Source organism: Dreissena polymorpha, chromosome 4 (genome assembly GCF_020536995.1).
Source record: "Dreissena polymorpha isolate Duluth1 chromosome 4, UMN_Dpol_1.0, whole genome shotgun sequence".
Lineage (NCBI taxonomy): Eukaryota > Metazoa > Mollusca > Bivalvia > Myida > Dreissenidae > Dreissena > Dreissena polymorpha.
In genome coordinates this window covers 21,651,121-21,667,341 of record NC_068358.1, presented here as the reverse complement: position 1 = coordinate 21,667,341, position 16,221 = coordinate 21,651,121, and the positions used below count along the sequence as shown (strand labels likewise).

Genomic DNA, 16,221 nt, shown 5'->3' with positions numbered 1-16,221 from the left:
TTGTCAATTTACAAAAACGTGAAAAGATCCCTTTAATAAGCTCCAACAGGGAACAGACAGCTGGGTCGAACACATTTTAAGTTTGTCTATGTGCCGTATGATGAAATCATTACTAAATGATGACCGCTTTTCTACTTTGCTCAATTTACAAATGCTTATCATTTCATTGGCATTTAACCGTGGTCAAAACTGTGTTAGACAGTTGTGCCGGAAAATAAGTTTTTCGTTTTTCATTAAAATACCAAAAATTAGGGTGATTCATTTTTCTTTTTTTTTAAAGACGACACGCAAGTACGCTGAAGTTTTCATTGAGATTTATTCCTCGTATTGAACACGTCCATTAACTATTCTAATAAACAAAATACAAACGGCAACTTTCAAGTTAATAAAATATATAAACCAATAATCAAACATACAGATGGGCGGCCTGATGCGAACGGGCCTGGTTTCTTGATTCACATGCAAGTTAATCCGATGTCTATCGGTCTCTGAATTAAACCGAACTGTCGTATACAAAACTTAGCCGCCTTTAGATACCAACATTTGCCACATGGTTGTCTATTGTTTGTAGCAACAACAAACATTTGTTGCTCATGGGCATAAGAACTTTGTGACCTACAACACATATATATATATGATGCTAATGGATACACAAATGTTTTGTTTTGAACTCGGTCAATTTATAATCAGCGTAATTTCTGTTGCATAATACCTCAGTCACAAATAGAGACCAATCGCCGTTCGATCATCGGACGACGTATTTTTACGCTCATCGGCTGGCGCCCGGCCGAAGATCGCACGGACACTGGGTCATTTTGTAGCATCGGGCGGCGTCCGGATTAATTTTAACTTTCACTTGAAGTTTTAACCGACGTCTAGCCCGGGAAGGAATCGAGTTGAGATGAAAAAAAGATCGGTCAATCATCGCCCGGTTATCGCCCGACATTGTACGTGTATCGGCAAAAAATCAAGGTATTTCCAAGGGACATGTACATCGGCCGGCGAACGTCTGATTGCCAGAGGGCTTCCGCACGATGACTGACGGACGCCGGACGGAGCTCGCCATGACACACGTTCAAAGAAATCCGATGTCGGGCGATCGCTCGGCGATAACCCTGCGTTGATCGTCCGATCATTTTTTCGATCTCAACTCGATTCCTTCCTGTGCCCGACGTCGGGTTTAATTTTAAATGAGATTCAAAATTAATCCGGACGCCGCCCGATGCTTCAAAATGACCCGGTGACCGTGCAATCCTCTGCCGGGCGTCAGCCCGATGATCCGAAAAATACGTCGTCCGCTGATCGGACAGTGATCGGTCTCTATTTGTGACTGATGTATTAACCCGTGTCACTCATCGGACGGCGGACGGCTCCGACGTGTCCAGTCTTCCCGATGCCTGGAGATCGGACAAATCGACCGACGACCGGATAATTTGTGACTGAGAGGCATAACGCTATATTTATTTCTTTGTATAAACCATTTACTTGTTTTGATTGCTGTGTTTGTCTAGTGTGCATCTATCCATGAAAGCTGATTCAACACTTGTAATGGCCATTTGTTATCATGAATTGTTCCTACGCAAGTTGATCAGTAGACAGTAAGCATTTCTGTAAAAAATAACAGACTAACAAGAGTACACATTTCTGTTACAATTTACTGACCTTCTAGTGGACCCACTTTGTGGCAACATCTAGTACTAGAATACACGTATTTTCTTTACATATAAAGATAATTATGTTGACACCTGTACTTTTCTGCAAACATGATGTGAATATAATGGATGATTAAAATGCACGCGTTTCTAAAATGTCTAAACTAGACTGTCATGAAATATTGCTTTGTTTATATACAATCTATGTGGGGGTATTTTGCATGTGTGTGCGTGGATCGGCGAAACCAGATTTCCATAAATCCATGGCTATGAAGCGGCGTACGCCTTCGCACGCTCACTAAGGCCTGCCTGACCCTGTGTACACATGGTATCATTGGAATCGTAAATAGCGTCTAGTTGTGTGACCGACTCCTCAAATGCGGGTTCGTCTTCCGGGTTACGCTGCAGTAAATCTAGAATCACCGGCATTGCCCGCGCGCCGCTCATGAACACTTCGCGGCTGATTGAGTCGTCAGTCATGATTACGGTCAGCCGATTTGAAGAATTCCTGCACGAGTGTGTCGATCGTGTGAAGATCCGCCTTCATGTTGATTAGGTCCGTCGATATAGTTCTGTATATCGCCTGAAATACTAGTATACATAACTCCAAAGTACTTGATTTATATTGTTTACTGGTAATGTGTGGCATCGAGGGAAAAACAATGCATGGGTTGTGAATGAATGATTGGGAATGTTTCTCTACGCTATTAGCGATATGTTATTATGTGCGCGCGATGCCAGATTTACAATATTAATCTTATAACATACCAACTGAGTGCAATTGTCTACATTATTTGCCTTTTCAAAATTGTCATTAAAAAAATCCTTCCAGGTGGAAATTCCCGCCAAGTGACAACTTTAACGAATACCCTTTTTAGAAATACATGTATTTTTTTTTAAAGCGTTGAAATAAAGGAGTATTTGCCAAATATACTAATTTCAATATCTTTGAAAATAGGAATTTACATTTGTTTATGTTTATTGTTTCAGTCATTTATTTTACGGTTCCTAAAGGGTACGATTGTGTGTGGCTGTAATAAGATCAGGTTGTTGTCACCTGATAACGCGCCCCACACATGTGGTTAAATGAAAACAAAGCAAGTGATTTCACCCCCTTCATCAGTCGAGATCCGCGTACCTTGAGCATATTGGACATCTCCTCTCGGCTGATGGAGCCGTTCCCGTCTTGATCGTACATATTGAAGGTCCATTTCAGTTTGGTTTCCGGCTTCTCACTTCCGGACACTCACAAACCCACTATGAACTCTGGTGCAGGGAAACAGTAAACATGGGAGTAAGTAAACTTATATGACATGGGTGACACAAATATTTGTCCAAAATAAATGGTAGCAACGGTGTATTGGTTCTGAATAAAGAATTACAAATTCTAAAGGACGGACTCGACTGGTTCATATCTTCCACGGTCAATAGTGCAGCAATACACTCTTCTTTTCATTCAAAAATGCAATTATTGCCATGTGTTTGTTTTAAAACCACAGGCAGCACATGTCCCTTTGTATAAAACAATATAGCACAGTTTGGCATCAATAATCGATGATCGGCTAACATTGCAATATGATTGACCGATATTGAAGTCTTGGATTCGATCCAACTTAAGAAAAGGTTCGCACAATATTTCCAAAGGCACTATTATTAAGAAAATGTACTGAGATTTCTGAGAAAGCAAAGTTTATGGCATCAAGTAATTGCGTTCTATGCAATCGAGGTTCAATCAATATGTTTAAAAAACAACACTATACCATTTTTGTATATCTTAAATATTGTATTTTAAGTATTTGAGTGCTTCTGCTTGAAGTTCAAATTCAGTATAAATAACATATACAGTGATTTCAATTGAAGCAGAATCCTGCATTTCGATGCAAGCAAGTTGCTTTTTTTCATTTTAGACTCCTTCAAAAAATTAGTCTTGCATCATTTTGACACATTTGTTTTCCACAATCCAATTTGAAAAAGGACCCGGACTGATCATTTATGGAAATAAGGAAGCTTTTGTGAAAATGTTTTTATTCATTATTATGATAAATAAGTTATTAAAAAACCTTAAACATGGATAGAGGAACATTTCAAGTTACCGTACTTCAGTAATTTGACCATTATTATTTTTATTTTCACCCCTTATCATTTTGAGACCTTGGGTCATTTTGACTTCTGGTTTTCAAAATCTACTGTAATCCCTGATATTCAATGAACACTATTGGCTTTAAACAAAAAATGTTAACTAACTGACGAAGATTGTGATCAGGTAAAGATTTGTTTTCTTAGGAACCGTAATACACCGAACTTAAAATGAAGAATATTAAACGCCAGCCAATCAAGTATTAACATCATGCTGATTACCTTTAAAATCGACAGATCCATCTTGGTTGGAATCATACGATCGAAAGAGGTGTCCAACAAATTCTTCTGCATCTCCGTCAAATACGCTATTGTTAACAGACCGAAATTTCTGCTTAGTTAGTTTGCTCTTTCCTTTCCCCTGAAATAAAAAAAAAACACGCTGAGCTTTGTGTTTGTGAGCTTATTTAAGAGACGTCAAACACAAAATAAGATATCAACTGGTTACATCGCCGATTAACAGTAACCAAAATCATCATACTCGTGAGGCTAGACAATACATGTATTCTAAAATTCTGAAATCCAAATGTTATCACTTTTGCGAGTGAAAAAACATACAAGCGTATGTATTTAAATAATCGCAAGCCACATTACAAGAACCTTCGAATTATAATTCTATCGCATCATGTTATAAAGGATCAAAACGAACAATTAATGTTTCGCCATGTACCAACCTTATTTATAATATAATTATATATTGTCTGTGGAGTTTAGTCATTTTTATGAACATATTTCATGGATTTACGGTTAAGACTACAACTCGAAATATGAAGTATATACTGTTATACGAGTACGTAACAACGATTCCTGGAACACGCGACAACAAAGTTTCCATGCACTTGTTTTAAAAGGCTTTTGATAGCCGTGGTAAGCATTCTGCAAACACATTATCCTCACTACAAACTGTAGAGACACTTACCGTATAAATGTACATTTAATATTCTATGAGTACGTACCAAGGTTGCCTGGTACTCCCGAAACCATTGCTTTATCTCCTCTCGACTGAAATCCACGTCCACGGTATTCTGTTAGTCCGTAAGTGTCTTGGGGTCCAGCTGTCGCACCTTCGATCGCCCGGAACCCATGTCTATCTTGAAGTGGCATTTTGAACACCAAATGAACTTATGTGTTCACTTTCCACGTCGTGAAATCCCAGTCAAATCCGCAGTCTGAATAAACCCCCGTCCGTTGTCATATATAGTATATTGATATGTTTCCAATCTAGTTTGAAACCACCGTTCAAAATCGCACGATCGATACCCACGCTTTCTATACTATGGCCACTCTATCGTATCCTACATAGTGGCAATACCCAGCAGTGAGCTGTATTATTTCTGTTCACATGCCTGTATTATTTCTGTTCACATGCCATAATGTTCAATGTCATCTCTTGTTACAAACCCCAGCTTTTGGCATTTATATCATGGTCCTTACAATAACAGGTTATTTATTTGGCGCATGTTCAGGTTCGTGTCCTTTGTAACACTGACGACGGTATCTTCCAAATGAATGTTGATCCGCAATAATGAAAACATTTGTTGTTAACCTACAAATTGACAATATAAACGTAATGCAATTGTCATTAACCACTTGATTTACGGACACAACATTATTTAGTTTAAGTGTTTCAGCCTCATTTAAATGGACTCGTTCACAGTTGGGCAAATGACACTTTCCAAAAATAACATTTTATTACATTCAAAAAAAGAATGTAAGCATTATATTGAAACTTTAAAAATAATATTCCGAATTAAAAAAACCCGTAAAACTATATATTCGTTTATTGACAATCATTAATCCAAATCCGATTTTTAAGCGTTTGCAAGTTCAAAAACCTGCTTGGTGTAGTGGTAGTGAGTTTGCTTTTGCTTCTAGATGTTCTGGGTTCAAATCCTCGATACCAATGGCATTTTGTATATGTTCATTTACTTTGTTACTATAATTCTATTAAATATTCGCATCTTTTTTAAAACACGATTTCCAAAAAAGTTCTTTTTGCCGTAAATCTGAATTAATATAAATTTTGGATCCACAGAAGACAAACTGCAGCTGGTTTTGTTTGCGTTAAAACAAATTTAGCTGTTAAAGTGATGACACTTTATGCACATATGAAACAATATGTAAACTTTCGCACCTGTAAATTTTGGTTTGATTATTATAAAAATGACCGGATTTTGGGGCATTTGAGCAAAACGAAATACATTTGTTGACTTCAGTCGGGCGTAACTCAGAACTGTTGGGTGCTTAAAGGGATGAGACTCTATTAACATACCAACCAGGTCGCCATGGTCGGAACCCGCGGTATATTCAATTTTCATTACATAATATATCGTGGGAGAACTGTTTTCTCCCCATTACTATTGATTAACCGACTTTAAACCAAACCAATGCTCAAATAGATGTAATTACGACAACTGTTAACATGTTACAGTTAATATAACCGAACGGATTCGAGACCGTGGCCTTTGAGACTTTGATCTGCATTGCTAGTAATTTACGTCTGTGACTTATCAAATTAGTAACTTAGATGCCGAAAGGATAACGGAACCATTAAATAGTATTTCAATTAAGAACAATCTTGCAGCGACAGTGACGTTCCATCTATTTATAGTGTGTAGACACCTTAAAGGGGCTTTTTCACGTTTTGGTAAATTGACAAAAATAGAAAAAATGTTAAAGAATCGCAAATTTTCGTTTTAGTTATGATATTTGTGAGGAAACAGTAAAACTGAACAATTTCCATGATCTAAAATATCCATTATATGCATCTTTTGACGATTAAAACAACTGAAAATCTTAAAGTGTTACAACGCGAAACGATTTTATAACTTAGAGAGTTCTGTTGTTGTCGTTATATTTTGTGTTACTACGAGGATTGCTTTTATGCATTATAAAATACAACAGTTTTGGTATCAGCACGGATGGCCGAGTGGTGTAAGCGATAGACTTTTATCACAGGGGGTCATTGGTTCGAGCTCTGTTGCGGGTTACTTTTTTCTTTCTTTAATCGTTTATTGTTTTAAATGGAACTTTTTATATTCAATGCTAACATTTATCAATTATAAAGCATTTAATGACAAACTTCAATACTTACCAAAATCTGTGAAAAGGCCCCTTTAAGACACCACTAGGTTTATGGATTGCCTCGTCAAAGGTCAACTACTGTTGCCATAGCCGATTTGCAATAGAGAATATTGGTTGAATTGCAAAGGTCAATTGTTGTTGCCATAGTCGACTACCAATGAATAAAATTAGTGATATTTCAAAGGTCAATTACTGTTGCCATAGTCGACTTGTAATTGCGAAGATATGTTATATTTCAAAGGACAATTACTCTGGCAAAAGTCGACAATAACACTGATGATATTTTAAAGGTTAATTACTGTTGCCAGAGACGACTTGCACTGATGAACATTGGTGTTATTTCATAGATCAATTACTTTGGTCATAGTCGACTTGCAATGATGAACATAGGGGATATTTTAAAGGTCAATTGTTGTGGCCATGGTCGACTTGCAATAAAGAACCTTGGTGATATTTCAATGGTTTATTACTGTCGCCATAGTCGACTAGCATTGGATAACATTGATGATATTTTAAAGGTCAATTACCGGTACTGTGGCAATAGTCGACTTGCAATAGCGAACATTGGTTGTATTTGAAAGGGCAATTACTGTGGCCATATTCGACTTGCAATAAAGAACATCTGTAATATTTCAAAGGACAAATACTGTGGCCATAGTCGACAAGCAATGAATAAATTTGATAATATAAAATTATTCGCATTTTTTAAAATACGATTTCCAAAAAGTTTTTTTTCCGTAAATCTGAATCAATATGAATTTTGGATTCACAGAAGACAAACTGCAGCTAGTTTTATTTGCGTTAAAACAAATTTAGCTGTTAGAGTGATGACACTTAATAAACATTTGAAACACTATGTAAACTTGCGCATTTGTATATTTTGTTTGATTATTATAGAAATGACCGGAGTTATGGGCATTTGAGCACAATAAAATACATTTGTTGACTTCAGTCGGGCGTAACTCAAAACTGTTAGGTGCTTAAAGGGATGAGACTCTACAAACCAAGTCATCATTGTCGGAACCTGCGGTATATTCAATTTTCATTACATCATATATCGTGGGAGAAATGTCTGTGGTTTCTCCCCATTAATATTGATTCACCGACTTAAAACCAAACCAATGATCGAATAGATGTAATAACGACATTTAATAATAGGTTACGGTTAAAGGGGCCTTTTCACGTTTGGGTAAATTGACAAATTTGAAACAAAGTTGTCTCAGATTTGCAAATTTTCGTTTTCGTTATGATATTTGTGAGGAAACAGTAATACTGAACATTTACCATGCTATAAAATAGCCGTTATATGCATCTTTTGACGATTTAAAAACCCGAAGATTATAAAGCGATGCAACGCGAATGAATAAATAATTTGGAGAGTTCTGTTGTTGTCGTTAAATTTTGTGAAACTACGAGGATTGCTTATATAAAGTATACAATACTTCTGGCATTGCATTCGGAAGAATGACCGAGTGGTCTAAGTGGCAGACTTTTTACTCCAGGACTCCAGGGGTCAGTGGTTCGAGCCTTGCTGAGGATTACCTTTTTTTTCTTTTTAAAATTTTATTCTTGCTTTTTAACTAGAGCTTTTTGTATCCAATGTTTACATTTATCAATATAAAGCATTTAATGACAAACTTCAAAACATGCCAAAATCTGTGAAAAGGCCCCTTTAATATAACCGAACGGATTCGAGCCCGTGGCCTTTCAGACTTTGATCTGCATTGCTAGTAATTTACGCCTGTGACTAATCAAATGAGTAACTTAGATGCCGAAAAGATCACGGAACCATTAAATAGCATTTCAATCAAGAACAATCTTGCAGCGTCAGAAACGTTCTATCTATTTATAGCATGTAGACACCTAAAAGGGGCCTTTCACGTTTTGGTAAATTGACAAAATAAAAAAAAATGTCGACAAGCAATGAATAAATTAGATAATATTTCACATGTCAATTATTGTAACCATGTATAACTTGTAATTATGAACATAAATGATATTTTATAAGTCAATTAATGTCGCCTTAGGCGACTTGCTTTATGATCATTTGTTTTGTTTAAGGGTCAATCATGGTGGTAATAGACGACATGTTTAAATGAATGTTAATTGGTATTATTTCAAATGTAAATAATTATTTAATAGTCAGCCTTTGTGGCTATGGACGACAAGTTAGAAAGATATAATAATCTACTCCAATTGTTAGTCATTGTGGCCATGGATGACTTCTGGCTGCATTTTGATAGCCAACCATTGTTTGAAGATTTAAGGAAAACGATTAAGAACTAGATCTAGATGCTAGCGTTTAATTTTAATAATAAGTCCATTGTCACAGCAAATGCCTTTAATTGAATGCACGAGTCATACCCAGTGCCACTCTGTTAGTATATACATACATGCCTCAGTCTACTCAGTCCATTGCTAGCGCTCATCACATGCACGCGCATTATCAAGTTGCCTGATTATATATGTATTATGGATGCACATTAAACGTATAAATCATACGTGTAGTTTATTAAGTACACCATACACATCCATATTCGACCATTGAATATAGAAGACAAGTAACAGTGAATATCATTTCACTCGTATTTTAGAATGAAATTTATGTTATCACTATTGACCTTATCGCAACATCCGGGCACTTGCGTCAGTTAGAGTTACATGCCCCTTGACGACGGTGAAAACAAAAGCGCTGTCGCCATTTTATTTGCATTGATATATTTAACACTGCTCGCAATTTTCTTAAGTTAAGGCACATCTTCGCGACCATTTTTTAGAATAAATATACCCAGAAATAGAAATTCTTTCATAATAAATTTAATTGAATGAACGAACACAAATAAGGATGAAAACAAACAACCAATAAATTTTTAATATATGCAACATATGATTTGAACCTCTATATATTTGTTACCTTATTACCTTGTTACGTATTAAATAAATTCTCATGATAAATGTTATTGTTTTTATTTAATTCACACCAATTTCGACACTTTTTGTTTCCGCATGCTAGGTATTTTAATGCCCCTTTCTTCATCACAAACCGATTATCTCGTTATGATCGGATACTGTCCAGACAAAAGAAAACACGGTGTCATAAAGCCAGCTGGGGACCTATACTTGGGGCTCTGCATAAACCACATGTGGTCATTAAACACAATTTATGAAACCTCTATGTCATCTCTTGTCACACTGAGCAGTCATTTAAGCCAAATTTTTAATGCCGAAATAATTGAATATACAGTTGCTTTATAAAACACGTTGACACCTTAAATAAACATTTAATTACTGTACATGCACTATTTTTCATTTGATTGTTTGCATCTGTCTTAAAATCGTGTAAGCTTTTGTATTCTGGTGTTTAATTGTCCCTTTGTTAAGCATAATCCGATTATCTCGTTCTGATCAAATATTGTCCAAACTTAACTGATAAAAAGGTGTCATAAACCACACTGGGTGGTCCAGACAGTGTCATTTAACACGATAGATGCCACCATGTCTCCTCTTTCTGGTAGTATTAAGCAAGTCATTTGGATGAATAATTAACGCCGATGTACTTAACAGTTGCTTAAATTAGATATGTGACATATGGTCAAATATAAAGTCATGTCCAATTTAGATTATCAGAAATTTACACCGTAAAGATACTAACCCGATTAATTTATTAAAGTATTTAATAATTATAAAATTTACGTAAAAAAACAAGTAACGTATTTAGCGTGTATCAGTTAATAAAAAAGACGTCATTCCGTATTAAGATTTAATGTTACGACAATAAACGATCGACATCATAAAAAAGAAATTACGTTTGACAGCAACGGGGGTAAATTATGTTTGAAAAACAAATATTTATACAGATATATGTGTGTTAATTTTAATATTTGTCACTCGTACTCATAACAACGAACACAACTAAGGCTTTCAGTAAGTCATGTACCAGATGTCCCTACGTATTTTACAGCTTCACATTAGCATGATAAATTGACAAAGTAGAAATATAATTATAATGTTCGAAGATGAATGAACCCTGAAAAGAACGACAATACTCATTACATCAACATCTACAAGGATACTTCCATTATTACAAAATAAACGAATTTACCCGGTGTCTCAGTGAGAAAGTTAATCATGAATGTCGCCGTACTCGATCATCGGCCACTTGGTCGGGTCATTTTTCCAACATCCAGCTTGTAATTTGTACGGACATTCATTAAGTCCAATTAGTTTTATTTTCTAATCATATCGGGCTTTCGAAGTGCAATCTAACCCTTCATAAAAGTCAAAAGACATTTTAAACACCAATTACAGGACATTTAATTACCTATCGACTTCCCAATAGGAATGCAATTGACGAAATATCAGCAAAGGTGCTCAATCAGCGTAGTAAATCGACCGTATCTAGGGCATTGTTTTCACCGTCGCTTAGGGACTGCCCCTTTTGTGACGTCATCGCGATAAGGTCAATTTACGTTATATCTTTAAGTCCTCTGACGTCTTTCTCGGCTATGGCCATTAAACTAAATCTACCATAGCCGGTCTTTCTCGACTATGGCCATAATACTAAATCTTTCATAGCCGATACAGCCTATGGCGTGCAGAAAATGGAAAAGAGTCTTTTCCAATATACATTAGGTAGCAGTACACGTCAGGAAGCAGAAATGTAAGTTTCAGACTACTTGTGTGCAGTGAATGTGTTTTTATGATTGCAGGTTCGTTGTTTTCTGAATTGAGCGTGGTGGAGATCAACACCTGTTAAAACTGTGCAATGACCGTGATGTGTATATATATGTACCTTGTGATATACTTGTGAAACTATGTATATAGGAACTCGTGCGGTGAAGGTGTGATATTTATACTTTGGACTTATACCACTGGGGTTCGCCATCTTTGGCGGTGAAGAATACACAGATACAGATACAGAAGGCGTCCGCGGCTCCGAGAGAGTGTGTGTCTACTGTGGTCTGCTACCTTAAGTGGTAAATGACAAAAAAAATGTACACAGCCTACCTGTGAAATGTATTTTTTTAAGCTTTAACACTAACGTGCAGTGTGGAAATGGGCTTTGATGAGCTTAGATTTCATAATTTGGATGTAAATAACTGATCTGAAAAAGGGAGGTAATAGACGAGTTAATTGTGATTGTTTACATTCGGGATTTTCCGCGCATGCGCACTGATTGGTTGGCAAAAACACTGGTTACAGTCACGTCAAACATGTATAAAGGGCTTTTGTTTAGTCAATTAAACGATAAAAAATCCGAAATAAACATTACAACTTTTAAACAATAGTGCAAATATATCATATTTAGTACCAACAAATGTATATTCATATATATAATTTCCTCTTTATAAAATACAAATTAGTTATTAGCATCAGAGTAAACGTGGTCGGAAGACTAAATACTGACAATACCACACAACAAAACAATAAATTAGCCGTATTCTTTTGTACAGTAAGACTTTAAAAAATGATATTTCAAAACTTATAAAACATATATTAATTTGATTATAAATATAAACGGTGTGGATATTGTTATTGTTCATCAGCGATCGAAAGTGTATTATAAGAGGCGCATTTAAGGTTCATGTAGAGGCTTCATTTTGCAAAATGTGGGAACCCAAGCATTGAACTCAAATTTGACTAAAGGATGAGTGCTTCATTGAAAATGTATACATATATGCTTTAAAGGATGTTTTTCCTTCAAACTGCTACCAATTTTGTACATCAACGTATCATACCATCCACAAAATCAATCAAAATACAAAGCGATTTTAACACTAAAATACACATTATTTTCAAAAATCTGAATCATGTTTATTCCACGTATTTCGGCGGAAAATTATATAACTAGTGAATAATATCGACATTGACGAGGGCAAGTTACGCTTAAATAGTAAAAAAAGTTTACATATCTAGAAATATCAAAACTCGAACACATGTCATTTCATCACCATGGGGGCAGCCATTTGTAAATTCATAAAATAGAAAGAAACATGCTAAAAACTCACCCTTTCGCCTAATTGACATTCCAAACGGTTGACGATTACAAATGCATTGGATTGTAATCTTTCCGTTGATGTTTGCAAACTGCACGATCAGACCTCATAAACACTCAAAAGAATAACTATGTAAGAAGCATTTCGCCAATGTTTACAATTGTTGTCGAATCACCATACTTTTATTATTGCGCATAAAACAGTACGCTTACAGACTGACAGAAAGATCGATACGTAACTCCGTTAAATTCATCACGGTATACTATTCTATGGATAATATATAATAACACATCGCTTTGACAATCTAAAAGGAGAAATAATTCTTTTAAACAAAGTTTTTAATAACGAAAGTGAAAACAACGGAAGTTAGATGGATATTCTGTGAGATGCACTTCGGCTCCAGAAAAACAATACAAATAAACTAAAAAAGACGTGTGGGGGACAATTTTCAGCTGGAAAATATTTGAAATAGGGTTAGTGATGATATCTCTACGTGGTCATTTCCGTTATTGAGTGCGATCTCTTGCTGATTAATGTTAATAGTTGTTTTACTAGTTGCGAACCAACTGTCAAAATAAGTTTGTGTTTTCTCAGGTATGTGTATACACATACCCGGTTTTCTCACCACTGCACGTGGTTTCGACCGATTTGTTTTGCACGTGTTTCTACGGAGCACAGCGAAGGCCACGCTTTCAAAATGGGTAGAAGGAATCGAAGTATAAAATCAATCGGTTTGCCAATTTCTTTATATTCCTTTACAATTTTATATGTCGTCTGCAATCTATTTCAATTTGAGATGGTTTAAATTTGCAATTTGGTTGAGAGGTAAATAACAATATTGTTAAGCCTTTGAAAAAGAATTGTGACTCTTATTATCCACCATACCTGGATTTTTAAAAAGTAGTAACGTTTTAGTTATTTTTAGAACTTTGTTTAGGAAATTTATCAAAAATAGGCAGTTGAATAAAAACTCATTTGTTGTTTTATGACAATAATTTTCTGTGAAATGTTGCTAACTTGACCTTGTATATGTATATAGCTTTGTATTTATTCAACTTAAGGTAGTGCATATCCTTCCTAACTTTAGATTGAGATTTTGTAAATTAGTGTAAACATGTATTGGTTTTAAACCAAAATATGAATAAAGCACACAAATATTGAATGTCAAAAATGTGTTTATGTTATTCTATCCGTCTTTAGCTTTAAAATGATATATAGTTTGACCATATTGTACCACATTGAATGAAGAAAAACCAAAGCGATTTTTTAATGGATTTTATACCCCCCATGAACCTTAATCAATTATAAAACAAAGCCATAAGAACGGAATACATTACAATCGTTAAATGTTGTGGTAATTTTCTTTTCCATGGATTGAATTTTCGTTTCGTTTCCATTGAATTACAATATTAATAAATTTTAATATACAAATGGAAATAAAACCTGCATCTTGTGCAAATTGAACTGTCTTTGCATGTATATTGAAATCTCTTAACAAGTAATAAGGAGTTATACATGTAACAATCTAGCATTTTATGATAAATATAATTTATTTTACGCAAATATTGTTTATCCATTGTGATTGCTTGGTTTCATGATGGTGTTACGTGCACTGCAAGAACGTACAATCTTTACACTAAATTGCCGAGTTTACATTTGCCGGTACCCGCGTTAAATACATCAATTGTGTAGCAGTAATATTGCACAATATTTTAAATTTAAAGTTATAAAGCACTGTATTATTATGATTAAACTGGCTAACATATAGAAACACATGTTCCTGTTAATCCGTTTCGGACAAATATCTTCTTTTTTTAATATATTAAATTATTTATTAAAGCAAATGTTATGTATTTTGGCTTTAATATTTGGCTTGCTCAATATGACTGCTCAATATGCCAAGAGATGACATGGAGGTATCATAAAGTCTGCCACATGTGGTCTATGCAGGGACCCAATTAAAGAATAGGTCCCTATGTTCATGACACCGGCATGTTTTCTGTGTAATTGTCTGGGCAGTCTCCGATCATAACGAGATAATATGCTTGTGACGATCAACGGTGCAATTAAACACGGTTAGAAATGCTGAAACAAAAGTGTCAAAATTGGTATGCACAATTAAATAAAACAATTAGATTTATGAATTTATTTGCTGTGTATCAAGGTAAATTGGTACAGATATATTAGGGCTAAAATCAGTTACTATATGTTGCGAACAAAAAGCGATCTATTTGTTGTTTGTTTTCATCCTTATTTGTGTTCTTTCATTAAATTTAATTTATTCTAAAATAATTTCCATTTCTGAAATTTTGTATCTAAAATGGACGTGAAGATGCGTTTAGTAGATATTTTTGTGGTAACCACATACCGAGCTCGTAGATAGTGTTCCACTCAAGAGCTCGTTTTTAGTAAAAACAAATAATAACAACAATATAATCGTTCCAAAAATGAATTTCAACGCATGCTTATGTTTTATTCAGACATAAATAGTAAAATTATATTTGATACAGTTCATGATTATCAATAAAAACGATGATTATGTCAACCTTCTCTATATGCGCTTATATGAATTCCACCTCTTTTTGCCAACCAGTGGGCGGAGTCTAAACTTTGCAGGTGCGTGTGACGTCACGCGTTAACTCGTCTATTCAAATATTAAAAAATGGCTATTTTCAGCTGAAATCCGCAAAAAGCTCTTACAGTGATTTGGCTGTCGGACATCCAGTTTGTTATTATTTTATCACGTTACTCTTACCGTTACATGTTATTTGAGTGTTTCTCATGTTCTTAGTGTCTTATGTATGCTTAAACAGTTGTATTAATGTAAGAAAAGGAGGAAAATAGACAAAAATCAAGGACATTGGCACTCCGCAGGCTGAAAAATCAACTATTTTCTCAAAAATTAGGTCCAGACATGTTGGGAAAGGTATCGGCTGTGCAAATAAGATGTATATAAGCATGAGCAGAGTGTTTACAGGGTTTCAAAAAGGTTCCAGTAGACATTTTAAGTGTGTCTCTCTTAGAACTCTGAAATCATGAATTATCAGTGTAATAGGAGGAAAGTGTCACTTTGGGTTAAGTGTTTGGTGTGAAGAAAGACAGTCTTTTTTGCAAAACAGTCGATTGAAAACAGTCTGTTTTTTAACCAGGTTTTCGGAAGGAAAAAACTGGTTATTAGATTGGCGAATGCGGGCGGGCTGGCTGGCTGGCTGGCGGGCTGGCGGGCGGGCGGAACAAGCTTGTCCGGCCATAAATATGTCGTTCATTGTCAGATTTTAAAATCATTTGGCACATTTGTTCACCATCATTGGACGGTGTGTCGCGCGAAATAATTACGTCGATATCTCCAAGGT

General features: G+C 35.3%; 1 protein-coding gene across 1 annotated transcript; it reads right to left on the bottom strand.

The window, feature by feature from the left end:
• Positions 1–1,919: 1,919 nt before the first annotated feature.
• LOC127878268 (hippocalcin-like protein 1) lies at positions 1,920–4,873 on the bottom strand. Its single transcript, XM_052424787.1, has 4 exons — positions 4,853–4,873; positions 4,011–4,149; positions 2,791–2,897; positions 1,920–2,054 (listed from the first exon to the last, which is right to left on the bottom strand). Exons 1-4 carry the CDS (start codon positions 4,871–4,873, stop codon positions 1,920–1,922), a joined length of 402 nt encoding a protein of 133 aa, XP_052280747.1.
• Between the last annotated feature and the right edge of the window lie 11,348 nt (positions 4,874–16,221).

Bases quoted from the DNA above. Each gene is read 5' to 3' on its own strand.
- LOC127878268 (XM_052424787.1), bottom strand. From the start codon at position 4,873: ATGGGTTCCGGGCGATCGAAG. The intron at 4,150-4,852 runs GTGCGACAGCTG...TTTTTATTTCAG, and splicing joins TGGGTTCCGGGCGATCGAAG to GGGAAAGGAAAGAGCAAACT. The intron at 2,055-2,790 runs GTACGCGGATCT...GATTTACTGCAG, and splicing joins AGATGTCCAATATGCTCAAG to CGTAACCCGGAAGACGAACC.